Raw genomic sequence first — 23085 nt, 5'->3', positions numbered from 1 at the left:
ATTCTATTCTTAGTTGTCCACTGGCACTTAAGCTTCTCTCCTTTGCCTCTGTGGATGCTGTTTCTTAGTCCTGCTGGCAAAAATTGTTATGGGAACATTGCCATTTCCAAAAGATAAAGCTGAGAACCTGCTGCGGGAAGGGTCGTTCCTCCTCTGCCACACACTACAGAAGTTTCCAGGAACACCAGATCACAACACTCAAATGAAGAAAAGTGAAACATAACAGGATTCAGGTTCAGGCACAACACCTGTCTATACTATTCAAAAAGCCTTTTATTTACATCTGGAAGTGGCAGTAAGTTTTTGCTTAGACCTTCTAAAGATAGAAGCATTTGCCCATTCATGTCAGACAAGGATGTCTAAGGAATTAGTTGGGAATTCAGGCAAAAACATTGAGCACTTACCCAGTACAGAAGAGAGCTAACACTAACCATTACTGTAAGCACAGGTTGCCTCAGTATGTAATATATTCACCTTATTTAGGTTCATAAAGCATGCTATGGTCCAGAGTTTAGAAAAAAATTATTTCACAAGTGCAAAAATGCTAACTTGATGGCTGTCGGGCAACACGCTACTTTATTAGCATATAAGCAAGAAGTAAATTGGGTGCGTTCATTGGAAACCACTTCTTATCTACAGGACAATGCAAAGGGAATGAATACTCACTGGCATAATGTGGTACATTAGGGGCCGTATGGAAAAGTTTATGGATTCCATGCCCACAGTAGCTCCGAACCACTGAAAATCCATTTGCTTGAGCGTGTTTCTGAATAATGTTTCCCAGTTCTCTGTACCGAACACCAGGTTTTACTGAAAAATTGAGAGAGATACAGATGGAAATTTATAGAGCTTGCTTTCAACATAACTAACCATCAAACACCATTCAGGCTAATATCTCTGTAGCACTCATGGCTTGTATGGCCATCTGCTCTCGTATGCAACTTCCTATGATTACTTAATCCACCAAGTATATAAGTGAGTGCAATAACAGAGAGGGAGGAAACAGTCTCATATAAAAGAGAAAATGAGAGAGAGAGAAGAAAATTCCTTCTTCACAAGGACACTACTTTCTTCCTTTTGTGGATGTAAGTGCTCATACATGAAAAGGATGTTGAAGTTTGAAATTAAAGACAACAAAAGACTTTCAAAGTACTTGGTAACTTCTCATATGCAGAGTTGCAGTGCTTCTTTCAATGAATGTATGAACAATGTTTTAATATACATTTATCTCTCTACTACGTGAGAAGTGCACATAAACAAAGAGGAAAAATGATTATATGTGAAGGACCAAGAAGGGCGGGGGGGGAAGACAGAGCAGGTATCTCTACTCTTAGACAAGATTTTTAGTGGCAATGCTACAGCAAATAAGAAATGTTCACATGCAGCACTAACTTTTTTGACAATCCTTTTAGGAAGCCTTAAAAGTTAAAGAGTTTGAAACAGATTAAAATGGCGTGAAAAATTCACTTTGAGCTCTTGGACAAGGGAATAATAATACCATAAAAGCAACAATGCCTCATCCATCAGCTAATGAAGATGCATACCAAAGGCAACCTTGAGCCACTAAAAAGAAAAAAAGAATGTAAATGCTATTTCAAGATCATTCAGAACTCCCCAAATACATGCTCTGCCTTCAGGAGCCAGATGTTGTATGGTTATGTAGAGCCATCTTAAGCAGAGTTCACATACATAGCTAAAACTTTATGTGAAGCAAGCCAATTAGTTCAATTCTCTGCTAATGTAAACAACTACAACTTAATTCAGTAAGCTGAATTTACAGAAAATAACAAGAAATTTAGATCACTGGAATGTGCACGCTTTTCCCAAAATACAAAAAAGAGACAACAGTGGGAAAGAGAGGAAAAGTTAATCTGCTGGTTTTGTGCTATATAGTTGTGAAGTAGTACCATCTCCTTCGGGCCTGACAATACCAGGCAACTCATCTCAAGGCAGCAAGGAGCCCTCTGCTGCTCTCTCTCATACAACTCTCCTAGTTAGAACTCTGCTGGTCCAAGAAATTAAGATGATTTAAACAGGGGAGAGGCGACCCTTTTTAACAGCTGAGACGCTGACAGAATTCCTACTAACAGGGAATGTCTAAAATCTATTAAAAGCTGTTACAGCATCTAAAAATCTGGTAAAGAAAAATTACACTGAGAATTTAAATCTCATTATAATGAACACAAAGGTGAATTTCTGTCATAGTCAGGATATGAAAGATAAGAGACAACACATATAATATTTGATATAAACTACAGGAGCAAAGATAAACATTATTCTGATTTACCTCTGAAAAACAAAGTGCTCATTTCAGAATAGTAATCCCACATAAATAGGTAATCTATATTCTTCACAGCTCAATGCTGCAGTAGCTTCTTGGTCTCACAATGGATACGCCAGACATCATTCATATGGATTTTTGTCTTTTCAGCTTGGCTAGCTATCTCCAAATTATTAACCAAAGTAAGTTCATTGTAATTTTTTTTTCCATCTACTTTTGATTAAATGCAAGTTTAAAGCCTTCGTATATAGCACCTTAAACTTCAGTTCTTTAGAGGCCATGAAGTGAGTAAATTTTATTGGGGATTTTAAGAAGCTGCAGGGTATAAAAGATACAGAGGATACAAATATTTCCAGGGACTTGGGAGATCTTTGTTTTGTTTTCTGTTTGTCTAAGAGAACTAAGTATATTCCTTTGTGAATGAAGTTGAACATGACATTCTCTAGCTACCTTTCTGTCTCATTGTATGTCTCAATGAAGCTGTCCTGAGTTATATCTAAGCAACATAATTAAAGTTCTGTGGGTACTGAGGGATACAGATCTGTCTTCTCTGTCATACTCCCACAGTTGAAAATCAAGAGCTCATAATTAGCTTTATGAAATAACCATCAGGTTTGGCAGGGGTAAAGAGATATGTCTAAGTGTTCAAACAGTGTTTTACCTTATTGGTTCATTGTGCAACACCATACAAATTATAAAACTAGGAAGCCATACTTTGGTTTTTCAGAACACACTTTGTTCTTCACGTTCTCTAAACTCCTCAGATCCAGGATGACTTATTCATCCATCTAATAGTCCGAAAAGGCTGTTTCCATGTAAATATCACCATATGTGGATCAGCTCAGCATCAATTACATTTTCCTTGTCAACCCACATTTCAAATAAAAGTTGCAACCACCACCCACAGAACTATGCCATTTGAAGAATCACTGTATTATACAATATACATCATCTGCCGGTGACACACATTAACGCTTCTGTGTTCTACAACAGAAGTCACTCCCGGCCAATAGCAAATATGAGCACTCATGTTTGAGAACCAAAACCATAATGGCTTCAGGCCCTAGCCAAAGGGTTTACCTGCATCGATTGCTTGCATTAGGCACTCATAAGTTGTTTGGACAAGCCTCCTTGCACCCTCATCAACTTCTCCAACATAAAATGTCTCGTTCAGATCTCCATGGTAGCCATTACGATAGACAGTAATATCCACTGCAAAGAATACCAGACATGTTGTAATATTAGCACTGTATTTCTCACTTCTTGTCTCTTGATTTGTGAAAGGACAACACACAGATGTAAAAATGTAGTATTGTAATTGTGAAGTTAAAAGATTACTTTGGAAGAATTCCAGATGTAAACTCTTCCAGCAGAATCAACTCTCTCATGCTTATCCTGTAGATTCTATAGAATTAATTAATAAGATAGTGTTTCACTGATCAATGGTTTGATTTCATTAAAAAAAAAAAAAAAAGAAAAAAAGGAAGAGAAAAAACCACACTCTAATGCAACACAGACACAGCAGGCTCATGATTGGTTTTCTACGTAAATATAAAAACAGGAAAGAGAAGCTCTTTGCTCCATGGTGATTTACCTGGTTAAAATATTTTCTTAGAATTAACTCCAGCACTAACAGGGGGAAAATTAAATTTAAAAAGGTATGTAGTCATGTTTTAACCTGTATTTTAACTTAGGTAATTGCTATGCACGTTTAGAATAATAAGTCACACCTTTGCAAAAATTGTAATGCCAAAACCCATTGATTCCAGCCATAAAGGTAAAATTTCTTGAACATTAAATACACAACAGCTTTCCAATATTCCTGACTAAGAAAAATATACCAAACAACGTAAAACTTCTTTTTTCTTTCAAATTAAAGTATTTAAACATTTAGTATCAGGCAAACAGCAAGAATGAAAAGGGCATGCTTAAACAACCGAGGTCTAGAAGAACATAAAATAAGTTTAGAATTATGTTGCAGCAAAACTCTAACTTGTTTGCTTTACTTATGAAGTTCGTTGTAAACTAAAAGTGATATAACTCATTCTTGAAAAATAGCAGCATATGCAGAGGGGAAAAAACAAACAAACAAACAAAACAAACAACTTTTTTAGTTTAACTCATTCCAAAAAAAAAAAAAAAAAAGATATGCTTTCATACAAGAACATTCATACAAGATGCTTGTTGCAAATAGTCCTTTTACAAAACATAGGAACAGGCCTACCAGCTTAGACATAGCTGTCATCTATTCTAGTATCCTGTCTCTCATAGCAGACGAGTGGAAAAATTAAAACCTGCCATCATATAGTCATTATATATAGTAAACACATGCAAAATAAATTATATTTGCATATCAAGTTGACTTCCTGTGGTAGAATGGGTACTTTCGTGTTTAACAGACTCTGTCAGTAGCCTGATAGGTCTAATAGCTGCTAGAGTACCAAAACCACTAAAATAGTTATTGAACTGCTATTAATGACGAAATCCACACGCAGACCCCCTCACAGGTAAATAGCCATGAAGGAAACTGTACTGAGCAATAATAGTTTAGGAATATGGCATATGAGCTGCTTAGAGAGACCAGTACAACCTTTATAGGAAAACATGGGGAAAAACACATTGGTGTCAATAGTAAATCTGTACTGCTGGCAAATATTTAAAAGAAATTAACACCGCATGAAAACAGTACTGCCTGTTGTGGATGCATGCATATTCAGGGTTACACTATACTCACTGCATGATTGCGTGGAAGTACTGGAACATTTTGACAAGTGTACATACCCGGTAACGTAACAACAGGGCTGTATAGAAATCAGCACCCTGCTAACTTATCTGGATAAGTTTCTTGTGAACTGTGTATCAGAGCTCCTTCGCAGAGTGTCCAGACTACTTGCTGCAAAGAGGCTATCTCTGTAGGCCACATGGTTACAAGACTTTCTCTTGATGCTGCCAGATTTGGCCAGAACATCTCACTTTGCAGAGAGATCAGCTCTGTTTAAGAATCTGCTCCCAGGGAGCAGTACAATAACAAAATGTTATGAGGCCCTGCTCAGAGCAGGAGATTGGTGTAGACATCACCTGCCAGTACCTTCTGGATGATGTTTTCCTGTGATTCTAAAAACTTGGTTTGGACCCTGACATGTTCCCCTTTTGCTTCCAGCAGGCTAAAAAGTTTTAAGTAAAGAGAAAGATGGGAACTTCCCTCTTGTTCACTGGACACAATCCCTCCAAAGTGCTTTTTCTCTCTCTTCCTTTGTACCCTCTCTTGTTCCTTCTTTTAAAGAGGCTTTTGAGCCACTACCTTACCAAAAAGAAGCCTACAAGACTTGGAAGCCCACGGGGAACGCATGTTCAACCCACAAAATGTGGACCATTTTGTAACAAGACCTACTCAGCTACAAAAAAGTGAACTAGTTCTTCCTCATCAAAACAAAGCAGAAGGCTCAAAGGTTGGGCAAGTGCAGTCAGGGCAGGGATTTGAACAAAGGTATGACTAAAGCCTCTTATAAAAGGTGTTTTCTAGTGGTGAGGTACAGCGTTTGCATGCAAATAGCAGAAAGGTAAAGCACTGTGTAGATGAAGCCAACCTAGTAAGCTTAACTGGGCTCCTTAGTTTGGAGTCCAGCAATGCCAGAAAAGCTGGCAACAACAGAGAGCTGTGCAAAGGCACCATCTTTGAAATTAAACAACGATAAAGGAGCTTTGGCCAAATGGTTACATGTATGCTACAGCTCAGAGCTATCAGCCAGACCAAACCTGACCTAGAAAGGGGAAGCAATCGTGATGCTTGTTCTGAAAAGACTGTTACCCGCAGCACTGAGCCGTAGACTTAGTAGCTATTATTGCATGTTAATATATATCAAATATCTGACAATCTAAAAGGATTCCAAACTGCTTCTAGAGGTAGGTCAAACCTTAGGATACGCTGGGTGTTTATTTACGGATAAGAGAAAAGCAAACCAATGCAATAAGCAAAGGTGCAAATGTTTCTACAAAACAAATGTCATTAATTTTTACTGCCAAACCAAGAAGAAATTAATGAGAAAACAAAAAAATAGTCAAGTAATTTATAAAAGTATCGCTCACCACCCAAGAAGGTGTAAGTACCTCGAGTACCATGACCAAAAAGCAGTTGGTACTGTTAGGCTGTAAGATGCTCAAAAAAAAAGGCTATGCTTTTTAATATGCACCTATACAATGCCTCACCATTAGGATCCTCTACAGTTGTCATAATCATCATGTCCGTAGCAAAATGTTAAGGATCTAGAGCCATCTGATTAAGAATTCACACAGAATTAATCGAGTTGAATAACTCAATATACAGTCTGGAACAAGTGGAACCTAGCCCACAAGTGGAATACTCAGGCACCATACTAATGCACAGATGCACAGAGCAGGGTAGAAGAATTATAAAGCTCTTAAAGTGGAACCAAACTTTTTAAATTATTTTATTAAATAAACTCATTAATTTAAATACATAAAGAGCAGAGGTTAATTGGTAAACTAGAACAAAAGCCTCTCTTAAGAAGCTATTCCAATCACGTTGCCTGCTAGTGAAACCTCACCTTACTGCATGGTTTAACTGGATAGAGGGTAGAAACGTTGAAGGTTAATTTTCATAGCACTTACCATTAACAATATCTCCCTCCTGCAATGGCCTCCTGTCAGGAATTCCATGACAGATCACTTCATTCACTGATGTACAACACGACTTAGGGAAATTATAATAATTCAGAGGGGAAGGATAGCAGTTCCTTGCAATACAAGCCTAATGTAGAAAATACAATTTACACTTTACATTAGTAAGTTTTGTACAAATAAAAAACATATGCACAACAGCTTTACAATAAGAATGATAGGTTGAAAAGCGGTGACTCTTGAAAATAAGATTCTTGAAGCATTTTTTGGCATTATGGTATTTTGTTATGCTTTCCATTTCTTACCAGAAAGAAAGTAAAGCTACTTTTAATTTTTTTTCTTCTCATCTTTATGTTCACCTACCAAAGCTGAAATATTTAGGTTTAAAACAATGCATAGCAATATTTAGTCAGTTAAAAAAACAGCCATTTTCAATGACTGTTTTTAAGCACCTGGTCTAAGGCTTTAAGTATTTTTGCAAAATACACAAGCTAGACAAAATAACATTTAGCACCACTCTCTCACCCCTAGCTTTAAAACCTTAAGCTGCTTCCTTTGCACTCACTTTAATAACTTTTTAAATAACTTTTAATAACTTTTTGGATTTTTGCAAAACTGACACATATATTTCACATGTACTTACATATACATACATACATGCACTATGTGACATACCGAGGAAAAATAATATGGTGTAAACTTTCTTTATTTTAAAAAAATAATACTGTTTTAAAACTGCAAAGTACCACTTAAGGATATTGGTTGGTATCAACAATCTGCCATGCAAAAGTTGCCAAAAACTGCTGAGGAGAGATAACACCAGTTTAACTACTAGTTTTTCACGTCAGACATTATGCATAAGCAAATAATTTAGTGTTTAATGCAGTTCAACAGAAACCTCCGGCCTAATCAAACCAGAATAAGTTCCTTACAATCTTGGCTCATCAGCTGCAAATGCAGATAAAAAGAACAGCAATCAGAAAGCTTTCTAACAAGCTTAACTATACCAAAATCATTGCCTTCCCCATAGTGGACAAAAGTATCCTCAATTCTCACTTTACATGCCTTATAGAGAAGAAAACAAAGAAAACCAAAAATTACACCATTCAAGTACCTATGAATAGTTAGGCCAGGAAAATACTTGGAACATTTATTTCAAGTACTTTGCTGGATTGTGGCTTTAGTTTGCCTGACTGCATCAAACATCTTGCTTCAATTCTCTCTCAGGCTCCTCAGTTCTGATTCCCAATGATAAATAATTAAACCTTCTCCTCTGTTTGTCTTAACCAACACCACAGAGCACAAAAAGTCTATGGCCTACATACGATATTCTTTATATAATGGTATCTGTGGAGCAAAAAGGGTTTAGAAGAAAGAAATTTATATGATGTTAACCGAGAAAACAGGTAAAGAAACTTAGTTGGAATCTGAAGCTGGGAATCATGGAAGGAGCTGATACCGAGAGAGGCCCCAGAGTTCCTACCTCATTTTGAATCTACCATTGCACTGTAAGGTATTTCTAACATCTGCACTACCCACTAGCTTCAAACTGGGAAACAGTTTAAAATAAAGAAAAGGAATTCATGCAACAACAAAGAAAACCACACAACTATCATTCAAAAATAAAGGGATAGAAGAAAGCACCTTTAAACGTCAGAAGAACAATAAAATAACCTTACTAAATGGACAGCGTGATCAATTTCTTCAGTAGTTACACCTGCTTTCACCATCATGGCAGCAACATCCAATACTTCTCTAGCAAGCTGCAAACGAAACAAAAGTACTGATTTAAACTAAGACCAGGACTACTCCCTAGAAGATTAAGCGACCCATCTTCTACAGCTACACTGAGACTGCTAAGAAAGCTGGGTAGACTTGGGCTCTAGAAATATTTTGAGATGTCTACAAGTTATATTACTAAGCCACCTCTGTGACACTTCAAAATACACCAATTAAGACTTGGACCACAATTTCCTTGAATACTATAAACTTAAATCAGACTACCTAAATACATTTCAAAGTTTGACTTTATGCACAAGAAAGTGATTACAGTTGAACAGCTCTTTTTCAAAAATTGTTGGGGATGGGGCTCTGTTTTGCTTTTGCTTTTTAGTTTTTACTGAGTACTAACTCTAGGAGAGGAAAAAGTTCTGTTCTTATTTATGCACTATAAAATACATTCTTACAGTAACAACATTTCAGCCACGGATTATCTCACTAGTAACAACAAAGCCAGAAAACAGATAAAAGTCATCTTTCTGCTTGCAAAATAGTTTTGTGAATTGGGAGTCACAAGGAGAGAAAAAACAAGAAAACACCAAATTTCCTAAACTATTTTTCAGTGCTGAAAAGTGGTTTGAAAGGTTGTACTCCCAAATGTGCTGTCACAAACTGGTAAAATCACTATAGATTCTTAAAGAATAAAGGCAGTTTCTAACAAAAAACAAAACCCCCTTACCCTACACACTACTCGCATCCCTTCTATATCCTCAGACGAGAGTATTTTTATTTGAGAGGTTCCTTTTAAAGCCTGTTCTGATTCAGACATTCCTGAAAAGATAAAAAGGGGAGGAGGAAAAAAAAGAAAGAAAAAAAACACGTTATATAGAGGAGCAATTGCTACATGTATCCAATCAAGGAACTTACTTAGCTTACCAAAGGCAATAAAAGTACGTACTTTCTCACCACAGACTAAAGTAACGAACCACCAAGTCATAGCGTTATCATCATTACCCAGATTAATTTGAATTCATAAGCCTTCCACAATATCGTAATGCCCACGTGTGCTCGGGATGCCTGTTCACTTACTGCACAAAACGACCATGTCCAGTTAGTCAAAACACAACCTTACAAAATCAGATTTACAGGGAAATTATTTTATTAATAGAAAAGTCTTTTTCTCTTTTTTTTTTTTTTTTTTTTAGCTGCTTTGGCGGTAATAAATAGTAATAAATAATATTCTAAAAGAGCCATAAAGGGTTATATAAGCTTGTGAATATCTCTAGTTGTATTATTGCAATAATCAGCTGATGAAAACACATAAATTCTTCCTACCAAATTCTGTGCAAGCTCAGTTTTATAGTTGAACAACCCCCTAAAAGACAGTATTTTGTGTTATTTAAATATTTACATTCTGTAAAGAATAACTAAAGAACGGCTGAAGATTTAAAAATAATTCTAACAGACTTTATAGCACCTTTTTTTGGGAAATGCAAAGGACCAATACCGATATAAAAAGGGGAAAATACCAAAACAAACCATGTGGGGGAAGAAGAGGTAGAGTGAGAAGAATAGGTAAAAGAAGAGGTTCCCTTCTCCTTCATGCTTTAAAGGCTTTTTCAATTAGAAGAAAAATAGAAAGCAAACATAACACTCCGTAATTGTGATTTGTTTCAAGTTACCTAGCGGGTGATCAGCATAATCCGGTCTCTGAATATAACTTGGCACAGGTCTCGTTGGTGTCTAAATAAGTTATAGTGAAAGCTTGTTAGGTTGCAAGAATACTTCTTATAGTTGCAAAAACAGAGACTCATGCAGCAAAATTAAATACAGTGAAATATGGCTAATTCCACTTAGAAAAAGTTGCGAAGTATGCAAACACTCCAAAACAGTTCCAATTTTAATTTCTCAAAGATTCTCCTGTTACTATTTATTGCTTTCATATTATACAACCTCTTAATAGCCAACTTCACAGCTTTGTAAAACTCAAACTTTTATGTGTCAAGTAAATGAAACTGGTTTTATGACATATTATCCCTGTTACATTGTAGTGTTTATTCTGCTACTTTCCAGACTGCAAACACACTGGTTCCAAATGCATCCTTCCTCTCTCTGGTTATTAGTGTCTATTAGCAAGATTGTTATTTCTAATCATCACCCTAGTCATTAGCACTTTTTATTATAGTTTCATTTGCATCAATCCTACAGGAGTCAGAAGACAAAAAAGCAAATGTTCAGCGATAACACTACTAAATTACTTGGCCGGCGACATATCCAAAACACCCATTCTCCAACGACACTAACAAACACCCGTGGGCTCAGGCTCTGTTAATCTGTTCTCTGATGAGCCTGTAACAGATGGAGAACACTACAGAGAGGATGCCACAGGGGCAGCATTTCTAGCACAGGCCAATTAGAAAAGACACATGTAAATAAAATGGCGTTATTCCTGTAAAAACTTTGGCTTATTCCACATACAAACATGTACCAATTTAAAAATACAGCTATACTGAGGTCATATTCTAAACCCACCTTTTACAGCTGAAGATGTTACTGACCTCAGTTATTCTTCACCATTCCAGTGCCGGAGATCACTATAACCTCTGTTCCTTCAGCAGAGCTGCTCACCAGCTTACTCACCAGGTTATTTCAAACCACTTACGTAAAATAATATAAACCCATTTATTTAAATTCTAAATTAATTCACCTGAGTTTTTTCTCAAACAGACTGCTCCATTATTGGTGAGAACAGTAAACAGCTACGAGAAGACTTCATCTGAACTAGCAGCAGCTTTTTGCAGAATAAATGTCAAAATGCACAGCCAAAAGGTATGCGCTTAAGCCCGTTACGGATGCATGTTACCTCACAGGCACTTCCTTCATTTTAAATATACCAAGAGATAGATCAAGTTAAATCAAAATGAACCATAATAAGGACACAGTCATACATGTCCTTGCAATCAGATTCAGATTGTTTAAGAAGCTTTCCCTTCTCTGCTAAAATGTGGGAGGTAACCAGGTCAGGACTGGTCCATTAGTTGCTACAGAACATAGCAGTGCTGAAGTTCAGAGTGGCACCTATTGCTTACCAGTGGATAGTGTGGCCTGAGTTTACCAGTATATCGATAACCAGACCACGGATTTGTGTTAACGTCACCTTCCAAGGTCCAAGAGGAAACTTCACGCTTAGCTTTTTCATCTTCTGAAGAGACAAAAAAAAAAAAAAAGAAAAAAAAATTGCAGCAGCAAAATCAGTCCTACTAAGAACAAGAACTGTGGGGTCCAGAAAGTGACTTAGAAGCACATAAGTCTGGATTTGACTCTTCCTGGCATTTTAGATACTGATATATGAAAGTGTAAGTAGCAGTTATCATTGTGTATTGCCCTTAAGTTTTTCACATGCAAAATTCACATCCTGCCAACTCTATCTTTATTCAACAGCAAACAGGGGAATGTCAGGACAGCAGTACCGAATGCACAGACAAAGTGTAATAATTAAGTTGCTCTCCGTTTGTAGTGCTAAAACATAGTTCTGTGCTTGTTTTCATTCTTGGGAAAACGCATATTTCTACAGAAACACTCATTATCCCTGCAATTAACACTCTTGCACCGTAGATGAATGTTCCTCTTCTGCAATTTCTCTTAGCATTCAGTGACAGAAATGACCTGGGCTGTGAAGGAGGGTATCCAACTGTTAGATTCAATATATGGAGCCTGCTACCCCTCCAGATCTGATGGAGGGAGCGCGGGTGCTGCCACTTCTGCATTTCAGGACAGGCAGTGCGTGCACCTGACAAGATGGTCCCAATCTGCTGAAGGTTCCCAGCTCTCTCAACCTTGTGAAATTCATGTCTGATGTGGTCCAGTGACTGCCTTCATTCACAAATAACACAGTTCTAACAGGGCAGATTGAAGGTGTTTACATAAAGGATTGAAGCAAGTAGATCATGAGTATTACCAAAAGGAAAAATATTTACTCGGGAAGAAGAGGCAAGGGTTAAGAAAGAGCACGGCAGCATTAATCTTTAACTCATAACCTAATAACTTAAGTTTGTTTTCTCTTTTTATATCTCACAAGAATGAAGAGATGGCAAAACGTCTGCCATAGCAAGCCCTAATGTGAGTTCCTCAGAGTCTCCATGGCTGACATCTGAGCCATCTGCTCACATAACGTTCAGTTTAGATGAACCACTGAGAAATAATAATTTAAAAATCCAAAGTTTTAATGAAGCGATATTTTGGATTCCCTTGAGATGCTTCTGTAGTTTGTTGCATTGAGGTCTCAAGGGCTATCAGAACCAAGCCAGCTCATCTTGGGCTCAGCAGTTATCCAGGAAGCCAACAAGATCACAGATTTAGTGGAACCATAAAAAAATTTGCTGTCAGATAAACAAAGGCATTAGAAGACTGCACCAGAAGATTACTAGAACTACTAACAAAGACAGTTTCACATCCATGCAGGTACGAAGTAATAGGATACAGAACGCAAGTGTGAACTGTGAGACCCCTACATTAGGAAGGCAGACGGAAGGAAAACATTTGTAATTGTCTGTGCTACTCCAACCTATTAACCACGCAACATTTATCATGGAAAAAGAAGCTTTATTGGGTTTTAGGAAAGGAGGAGGTAAATTACTTGAAAATTTGAATTTCTGCCATGCCACTTACTTTTTAATCCCACCTCCCTTTTAAGCAGGGCTTGATGAAGATGGACAGGGGGATGAAGGGGAGGAGGAGGAGGAGGTGGCAAGGGGGGCAGAACTTGTGTCTGCTCTCTCTTTTTGTTTGTTTGGTTTTAAACTCATGGATTGTTTTTACTAATCAGGTAAGGGAGAATCTACCAGTCTACCAGTATTTTTGTGCCGGAGCTACCAACTGTAACTAAGGCATACAAATACTCTTATTACCTTCAACTAAACTCAGCAAAATCCTAGCTATGATACCTTCTCCTATCAATGGCTGCATCAGTGCACAAAAGCATTTTCTTTTTTTTTTTTTTTTTTTTTTTTCTCCAAAGGGGTACACCTCAAATGTGCAGAAGAGCTGCACTCTGACTGGCTCGCTTGCATTGCAGCAAGTGTCTAATCACAAAGTCTTCACAAGAACCTTCCCCACTTTACTGCCTTTTACTACATTAGAAATCAAAATGCTATGATGGAACAAGCCTGGCAATGCCTTATAATAATGGTTTATTATTCTCCTTGCCCTTTATTTCAGCATCCCTCTTTCTCTGTTCATATACCCAGCAACGTAGCTCAAGGAATACTTCATACAAATAGAAAAGGGAACAGAAACAGAGATTTCTGTACCACTGTCTCTGAAATTTTACATAGATCTTTAGATTACCAAGAACTGGACAAAAATTTCAGATAAGCACAATGCAGTGCCAGATATCTTGCAAAAATCCATACCATTCTGAGACACAGAATCACAGAACAGTTGAGGTTGGAAGAGACCTCTGGAGGTCAGCTGGTCCAACCCCCTACTCAAGCAGGGCCACCTAGAGCCAGCTGCACAGGACAAAGCAAATTCAAAACAATATTAAAACGGATTTAAAAAAATGTACTTACTTGCTTTCTTGTGTAATAACTTGTGAGTGGCCCAGCTTCCCTTAAAGCATTCCTAGAATTGCAAACAAACAAACAAACAAACAAATATATATATATATATATATATGTATGTTTTAAGTAGCATTACCCTGGACAGACATGCCATCCCCACAAAACAGAGAAGCAACTGTATTTTAAAAGAAAACTAGAAGAATGATTTTATTAACCCTTGTAGCAACATGCAGTAAATACTACTGTAACTGCTAGTCTTAACAATAGAAAATATCACATTCAACAGCTTATGAGCCAGAATAGACAGAAAGCATAGCCAAACAGACGAACCCATCACAGTGAAACACACTGATCTAATCCTATCTACTAAATATTGTCCCTTTATCATTTTAATGAGTAACTAAATGCCACGGTTGCTCCAGGTTGGCTGAAACACAGAGTCTATCTCCATACCAGCTATTACAGCATTGCAGTGGGCAGGATGGTCCTCCCTTGGCTCCTACAAGAAGCCATCTCCTCCTGCTAATTGCGTCCTTTCTGCCTCCTTCCCCAGCACAGGAAAGCAACAGAGGCCAATCAGCACAATCAGAGGGGAAAAAAATGAAATAGATTAAAGGGGAAAAAGTGAGGGCTACTGAATGGAAATAGGAAATGAAAAAAAACAGAGAAAGTTGAAATGGAAATCAAGAAAAGAGTGACTGTGAAGGAGGAGTTTGTCTTTTTCTCTTCTTCCCAAGCACAAATAGAGCAGTTCATGCGACAAACAATGAATCAGCAAAGGGGCAGATGGAAATGGCTGGCAGCTGGAGAAGAATAAAGAAAGACTAAGATGAAGGAAAGACATGAAAAAATGAGAAATTTCAGTAGAAAAGCTGCAGAAGGCAGCATTAAAGGTGATCCTTTAAGGTGCTAATTAGGAAATTATTTGGTTTTGTAGCAGAAAGTCTAATTCAATGGCTATGTGCACTCAAAACAACTATTAGGAAACAGCTAATTCCAATCATTTACAATAACAGCTGCATTTCTGAAGAAAGAGGCAGGAAGCAAACTGTTTTCCTTTATAAGAAAAGACAATACTAATGCTGAATCATCATTGTAAAACTACCATCCAGAGCCAACAACTGATTCAACCTAATGTATACAACACTCAACCAGTCCAAGACAACAGATCTATAAACTAAGCCTGGTGTATAACGTTCTACCCCTGCTTCACAGTTGCTATTGAGCAGTCTTAACTGTCTGCTCCTGTAGAGCCATCTTCTCCACATTTTCTCGTTAGTCTTGCAACCAGTAGTCATCAAATTGTATCCGCAAGACCACAGGAAAGTGATGCACAAGTATATCTATGTTCAAAGAGACCCTGTTGTGTCCTATTGCCCTCATTACCAAAACCAGTTGTTTGTTGTCTTCTCCTACGCCATATACTCTAAGCCGCCACATTCTCTGGACTGGGCACTTGACATGCCATGGTGCTACATAAAGGTCTGGGCAACAAGAGGCTCTGAAACCAACACTTTAGATTACCAAAGAGAACGCCTGTTTGAACAAGCAGCAGAAGGTTTTACTGTCATGCTTGTATAACCTGCTGCATACACAGACCTTTGTGCTGCACTATTATCCATTTTCTGTTGGAGAGCTGGGAAAAAGGAGCAGGTTTTAACTGAGGCCTATTTAAAAAAAAAATAAAAAAAGCTAAAAACCCTATTTCAAGGACACTAGAAGCACCAGTATGGTTTTAATCCCCTTTTAAACACCAGGCCTCTGTTCTGAAGCCGAAGAAGGAGGATTACAGAACTAAAGACTTAGAGCGGCTACCAAGTCTGCAAATCTAAAGTCCACTTCTTGGGATATAAAGGAGCATTTGGGGAATGAAGACATACATCAGCTGCGGTAATTACCAGTTGTAGTTCATTCTCTCCTTCCCCATGAAATTTTGGAGTGTATTCTCCAATGCCACTCCTTTTTCCGATGCCAACAGTCTTTCCTCTTTGCCAATCCATAATGAGAAAACACCAGGCAAACACCACACTTCTGGCAGTATCATAACCTGACAGGCTCCATTTTGGCATTTTATTTCCTGCAGCTGTAAACAGCCTAAGAGGATCCTGCATAAGGCTGCCACATGTCTTGAGTTTTCCCAGACATGTTTCCCAGATTTTACTTGCCCCCTATTTCCAGAGGAACAGCAGCTCAGTCAGAACTACTACAGCACAGCTCCAAACAAGCTGCTGTACACCGGGACATCCCAGACACGTGCACTATATGCACTTCAACCCACTGCAACAAGTACACACAGCAAGTCCGAAGCGTTTTTGTAAGCACAGGCTATTACACATGCAGTGTACAATCAATGAATATCTGTCTTGGTCTGACACTTTTGGAAGGCACTCAAAGGATATGCTGCACATCCACCTACAACCCATGTATTTCGTGTAGGATCAGTCATATGCTTCCTGTAAGCACTGGACTTACTGGGTACACACAAACTATTTATATTCAACAACTTACTGCACAAGCACTACATTGCACATGCCCGCAGAGCTCTGCCTTGGCAATTCCAGATAAAAATATGGCAGCTGTCATCTCACAGGTTGAAGAATCATAGCTCTGGCGACAAAGCACTACCAATGTACCACTGCATATTGCAAACACCCTCACCTTCTATACAGCAGACTTCCTGACAAGCCATGGAAGAAAGCCACTCTTTCTCTCCATCTGGGCCACTTTCTGGAGAATTTTCTGGAGAAAATTCTGCTTTTTGCTGAGCCTTCTCTGCTGAGCCTTCTCCTCTCAGCCTTCTGCTGAGACATTTACTTCAATCTTCCTATTATCATTCCTGCCTCTAATGATTCTTCCATGTTCCTATGCCATATACAGATCAGGACAGAAAAATTTCAATGAATAAATAAACAAAATCCAGGGAAAAAATATCCAGGGTAACTTTTAATATTACAACAAAGAAATTAAAGAATTTTTTTTCTGATATGGTTAAAAAGGAAGACGTGACCTCACATGGCTATATTTGAAAACACTCATTAGCTTCAGGGGGAAAGTACACAGGAATAACATGAATTTGGAAGACTTCCTGGATTTCGTTTCAAACACTACATTATCCATTAGTATGTCTGATATTAATATCCCCACCCTTCTCACCTAAAGCATTTTTCTTTTTATTGCATGTGGTTTTTATATAGCAATCAAGACAGACTTGGAAACACTGAAGAGGTCTGTACAAGAAGAGAGGTCAAATGTATGACAAAAAAAAAGGCAGGGGTCGGAGGGGTAATTCTCAGTTTGTTTAGAGCAATCTTGGGTACAACTATTCTATCAGCAAGAGAAATACAACTGTGATTTTTAGACAGAGGCCGTCAACATATTTAAACCTTTAACAACATTTCTGGCTTCCAGCCATTCTTAAGCCAATCCCACTGACTCTGTGTTTAGAGACAAGCTCAACCCAGTGTTCACCAGAACCTGTGCATTTACCAAAAGGTAACCAAAGGCACAATCAGCATTACGATCTAGAAAGATTGCTCTTGGACCACGTTGTGGAAGCCACGTTATTTCTGTAAATGATTTTTACCTTAAGGACTTGGCCCAACATCTATTTACTGGTTGAAATATTGACAGAATCATGCAGCATAGCAGAATTTCTTTTACAGTAGAGTGCATTTTCACTATGAACACAATGATCACTACCAAATACCTTAGGCTTTTTTTTTTATTAATCAGCCATTGAAAGAACAAACCAAAACCCTTTAAAACAGTTATTGAGCTATTTAGCAAGGAATTTTTTTCCTATATTTATTGTCATCTTTACAGTAATAATGGAGAGCTTCTTATTCTTTTGGTTCATATATCCATGGAACCTGATTAAGAAGTAGAAAAGCACAGCCAACTGCAAATTCCAGAGGACAAAAGGGTACTAAACCAACCAAGATTAGGATGTAACTACACTGCAAACCCCTGTATACCACAGACATAACCAAACTAGCTTTAAACAAGCTACCCAACTACAGGAAGCTATGCAGGCACCACAACACAGAATTCAAGGCATACTTATTGATTGTGTTTCTGAACTGCCTTTGCAAGGTAGCAGCTCATTTAAAGTTAGCTCTGCCAACTCTCAGTCAGCGATTTCCAGCCTTAAGGCTGACACTCTTCTTCAGGCTCCCCTTCACCTTTGGGTACTGCTGCTTTATACAGCCTGGCATTTGACACTGTAAATACACCTATCAGCAGGTATGCAAAAACCACCCCACTGTACAGTTACTGAGAACTCCAACTCGTGTCCAACTTCCATGAAATTACCCCTCTCCATCCACTGTGCTCATCATTTAGAGCCACTGTGATGAATTTCCAAAAATACCTATTCTACAGCAAAAAAAAAAAAAAAAGACAGCTGGAACCGAGACTGTGGAGACAGACTGGCTGTCTTTTGCATGTCATTATACCCTGAATTGTAATAGGTAAACATCTAGGAGACAGTGCCAAGCCGTACATTGTATTTTAAAATATTCTGAGCAATTTTTTAAATAGAATTTAAATATGTCCTTTGGAATGTAAAATTGTTTTGGGCTTAATCTGAGATCATGTGGTTTTGCTTAATGAGAAGTCGGTCTTAATCAAACCACCTTGAAAGTATGCAAAACAGAAGACAAAAGAGCTTAAGTACAGCATTTAGCTTAAGAAAAATATCAGGTTATCAGTGATACATATATTTAATACAATACAGATTAACCATACATTTTATCCATAAATACAAGTATGTTGAGGAATACAATTTCTAATACATTTGATGTTACAATAAAACAGTTGTCTCTTTTTAGCATGCTGAACCCTGTTCTTCTAGGTGTGTGGTACAAGCCCACAGAGACAGCCTCTGGCGTGAAAAACTCAGTACAAAATTCCCAAACTAGCCTAAGCAGCATAAATGACTATTCAGTTTTTCAGAAGAGCTGAATATGCGTTTTCAGATTCAAATCCAAGGGAAGCACCTACATGCAGCACCTTGGTATCAGCAACGTTGGCTTTCTCCTTCATCTAAAGCCTGATCTCACCCAGAAACTGCCGGGTCCCACAGGACACAGCCCTTCCTTTGAGGAAGGGACTGCATTTTGCAACTTTTCAGATTTACAGAGATATACAAGTGATTTTTTTGAGAGTAGCAAAGGAACAACGGACCCGAGAAATTCAAACTGGACCGTTCTTTCAGTATATTGAACACTAGCTCAGAATAAGAGTCTATAAAGAGTCTGAAGTTTTGCTTTTGGAAAGTTGTGAGGGCTCAGCATTTGTGCCTCAACAATAACCAGGCACTTACCGCAGACACAGGTATTTATGGTGATTTATAGGCAATTAAAAATGTCAGCTTCCTGATGAAGGAAATCTGTCAAAAGATCTTCTAGAAGGTAGTATCTGCAGAGTGCCACTTATACCAAAAGAAACCCATATGTGTTGCAGTTGGAACCAAGCAGCAGGTTCTAGCCTATTTTAGGTACAGCAAAGAACAGTGAACCAAGAATGAAATATGGCACTTATGTCCTACAGTCTGACACAAGAGAGGACAAAAAATACTTTCATCCAGGTCCCACTGCTCCCCGCTCCCCAGCCCCAACACACTGAAGGTGAAGGGAAACAGCAAAGTGGGGGATGGGACAACACCACTCTCCTCTTCAGGACCACAATTTTTCACAAATTACTGTGATCTTGAGTATCCAAAGCTGTCAAGGGCCCAGTCTGACTATCAGTGAAAATGTGCCTCCCAGAAAGCAGTAAATCAGTATACAAACCTACTGAGAAAACAGAGCAGCATTTCTTTCCTGTCACTGGAATTTAACAAGTCATACCCCACCTCAAATGGAAAGAGCCCCGTCGGTGGGTATCCACCATCGCAAGAGAGATGCTGCTGCCTACTGTACAGTTCAGAGAAATCGTTTCCCTTCAAACACCTAAAACACATGTCCAACCACTGCTCACGTGTGGCAGCTTCACCATGTCACAGTCCTCACTTCTGACTCTGTAACCAGATCACCTGATATACCTGGGCCTCTTTGGGACTGCCGAAGCAGGAAGGGACAACCGTTCTTGAGTAAGCCAGGACCACTATTCTGATAGCAATCTGTGGCCTCCGCCTCTCCGAGAAAAAAAATGCAGGCCAGGCCACTGACTTTATAATAAGAGAATGTTTCCAGTATGTGGCTAGAAATAGATATTTCTGAATTTGGCTGGAGAAATGCCCCCACACCACAGAAAACCTCACACTACTCTGTTTCGTCTGAGACACTTATATAAATAGCATGAGAGAGGAAGTTTTCATGAAAGCAACACAAAATTATTAATAAGAGATCAATTTACAATTAGAAGGCTCATATACGTTACAAGAACAGTTACTACAGTCCCTCTGTTTATCATTCAGCACCTTGTAGAAGGCATAGAAGAAATGCAAATTGTTTGTGTATTTAAACACAAACTGTTTATGTATACTACATAAAATTTACACACAAGTGATGTGTATGTAGAAAGGCAGATTTCACAATAGCAAATTCATCCTTAGAGTAAGAAGAACAACATGCTGAAGATGTGATGCTGGGCATCCATGTTATTTCCATGTTCAGAAGATACAGTGAGATACAGTAATTCAGTCTAAGATGATAAACACACACAACACTATAGTAACTCTCTAAAAAAGAGAAAGCAAGACAGTGAAGGAAGGTAGTTGGCAGTGACAGTACCTGATTTAATAGCCTAAATGAAGATATTATTAAAGGTGAACAGCAGACAGAATCCCTCAGCAGAATATTCCCTCTCATTACACCTTGGAGTGAAAGAAAAAAAATAATGCTGGGGTTCAACACACCGCCTCAGAGCTCCTCCGCTGCTAAAAGCCATCTTTACCCTGTCTCTATTACCAGTTCAAAACCTCCCTGCTAGCCCCAGACTCAGCTGCCTTGGCCCCCTTTCCACCCATGACCCACAAGCACAACAGTTATTCAACAGCTGTACCCAGCTCCCAAGGTGCACAACCCCCAGAGATAAAACAGTGTTGGCTCAAAGGAATTTCAGACAAACTACTTCAGAGTAAGCATTTTCAGGGCATGTTGTTGAGGTGTACTTTTTGATGCAAAAAGGAGGAAAAAAATAAATTACCTTAATAATGCCCTTTCTCAAGGAAAGGAGAAACACAAATGATAAATCCACTGGGAAAATCACTGTCTTGACACAATCTACTTGAAAAGTTCACTTCAGCTCTCTACATGCAGTGAGAAAAAATAATGTTTAATCAATCTCCTCATGACACTGAGATTCTCAGTCCTATACTGCCTGCATTAGTTTTTCTTAACAAATTGTATGTTAGTGTTTATAACCCAAACACATTGCTCCATACTGGTTACCTTTCTACAGTAGTTCACACTTTTCTATTGTTTATCCTTAGCATTGGAGAAAATAAACGCCTACAAATTTGGTTTTAGCTCTGATCGGAGTTTTGGCTGTATAAACAAGTCATCGTAGGCATCCAAGCAAATGAATTAATGTAGCGTGCATGTCCATACAGATGCTCTTACCCCTCAAAGAGACACCAGGTAGCTTGTCACTCCCATCCTGCCCTCAGCCCACAGTAAGCGCCTGCATACTGTAGCTAACACCGCTGCACTCAGTAAGGACGGGTTGACTTTACGGCTATGCCAAACTGGGCCACAACAGGCAAGCTTGCTCTTCAGCAGCATGCTCCTGAAGCCCTGGTGTTTTCTGATCCTGCAGTGCACAGCTTTGGGGAGCTAAACTAGCAGAAAATTTAATGCAACTGCTTTTCGTTCATTAGAAGAAAACCCTGAAAACCCCCGAAGTGGCTCACCAAAGAACCAGGGCCAGCTTAATGGAAGGGGTCGACACCTTCACCCTTGGAGGGAGGGAATAGGACTGTGCCAGCTATAATGCAGGCTGTGCTGTGAGGTGGAATAACATCCTAGGTCCACTCACTAGCTTATCTAACAGTTATTTATGCATGTAATACCACAATGGAAAGAAAACCATCAAAGAGCAAACTTTGGAAAAGTTTTGCAAATGCTAACTAGTCCAGTACAGTCAGCTGAAACTTGCTGGAAGTTCAGAGAAAATTTCCTGGCTTTTAAGACCCCTTTGCCTATCACACGCTTATCTGAAGAGACAGGCAGGTTGTCAGAGGCACCTCACCTCCCTTCCTGACCATGCCCGCAAGACACCAGTGGAGCACTGCAGTGAGTCTCCTTCATCGCACGCACCAGATGATGGGCAGAGCTGGAACCTCAGGGCAGCCCGTGCTGGGCCCCACTGAAGGCACCACGGGGGGCTGAAGGTCCTTGCTGCAGGCTGAACACAGGGACTCTTCTCTCGGTGCATGACATTTTTTACACGTCTTGAAAACAGGCTGCCATTAATTTCCTTCTCTCTTCTGTAACATGTGTCGCCCCAAAACCTTCAAAGCACCTTTCATATGGGGAATAACTGTGCTTACCTACTTTCCTGATCAGGACAGTGAGGAAGGACAACACACCCAAGGTCACTCAGAAGTAAGATGACTGGGATTCCCAGTTCCGTATTTTATTTTCTAGGCAGGACAGCTTTACAAGCATGTAGTCAGTTATCCAGCAGCCTATTTTAACGAGCTAATAAATACTTCTGGTAATTCCCCTTTTACCTTACAACAGCAGCAGATATTTCAAAAGAATTAAACCTAATATAGAGATAACAAGAATCTCTGCATCCTGTATGAAATTAGCTGAGCTGGGGATGGGATGGAGAAGAGCGAAGATGTTACTAGAACTCCTCACATAGGCTTGTTTGGTCTGTTAACAAATGGTTTTGTCATCACCAACTAATATTGGTATATGCTGAAGATGTATTTAT

At 38.8% G+C, this 23085-nt stretch overlaps 1 protein-coding gene across 1 annotated transcript in view; it reads right to left on the bottom strand.

Annotated features, from left to right (window-relative positions):
• The window catches only part of METAP1 (methionyl aminopeptidase 1), a 28266-nt gene that overhangs the window by 3487 nt on the left and 1694 nt on the right, over positions 1-23085 (bottom strand). Inside the window, exons 2-9 of the mRNA XM_087736596.1 lie at positions 14209-14260; positions 11728-11840; positions 10321-10381; positions 9378-9469; positions 8599-8682; positions 6911-7049; positions 3362-3493; positions 667-810 (exon numbers count right to left, since the gene is read on the bottom strand). Of these exons, the coding sequence (XP_087592722.1) occupies positions 667-810; positions 3362-3493; positions 6911-7049; positions 8599-8682; positions 9378-9469; positions 10321-10381; positions 11728-11840; positions 14209-14260 (817 nt within the window). The remainder of the gene's footprint in view (positions 1-666; positions 811-3361; positions 3494-6910; positions 7050-8598; positions 8683-9377; positions 9470-10320; positions 10382-11727; positions 11841-14208; positions 14261-23085) is intronic.

Source organism: Nipponia nippon, unplaced genomic scaffold, assembly GCF_047370975.1.
Source record: "Nipponia nippon isolate SJK-2023a ecotype South Korea unplaced genomic scaffold, ASM4737097v1 scaffold_6, whole genome shotgun sequence".
Classification (NCBI taxonomy): domain Eukaryota; kingdom Metazoa; phylum Chordata; class Aves; order Pelecaniformes; family Threskiornithidae; genus Nipponia; species Nipponia nippon.
This window is presented reverse-complemented; position numbering and strand designations above follow the sequence as displayed.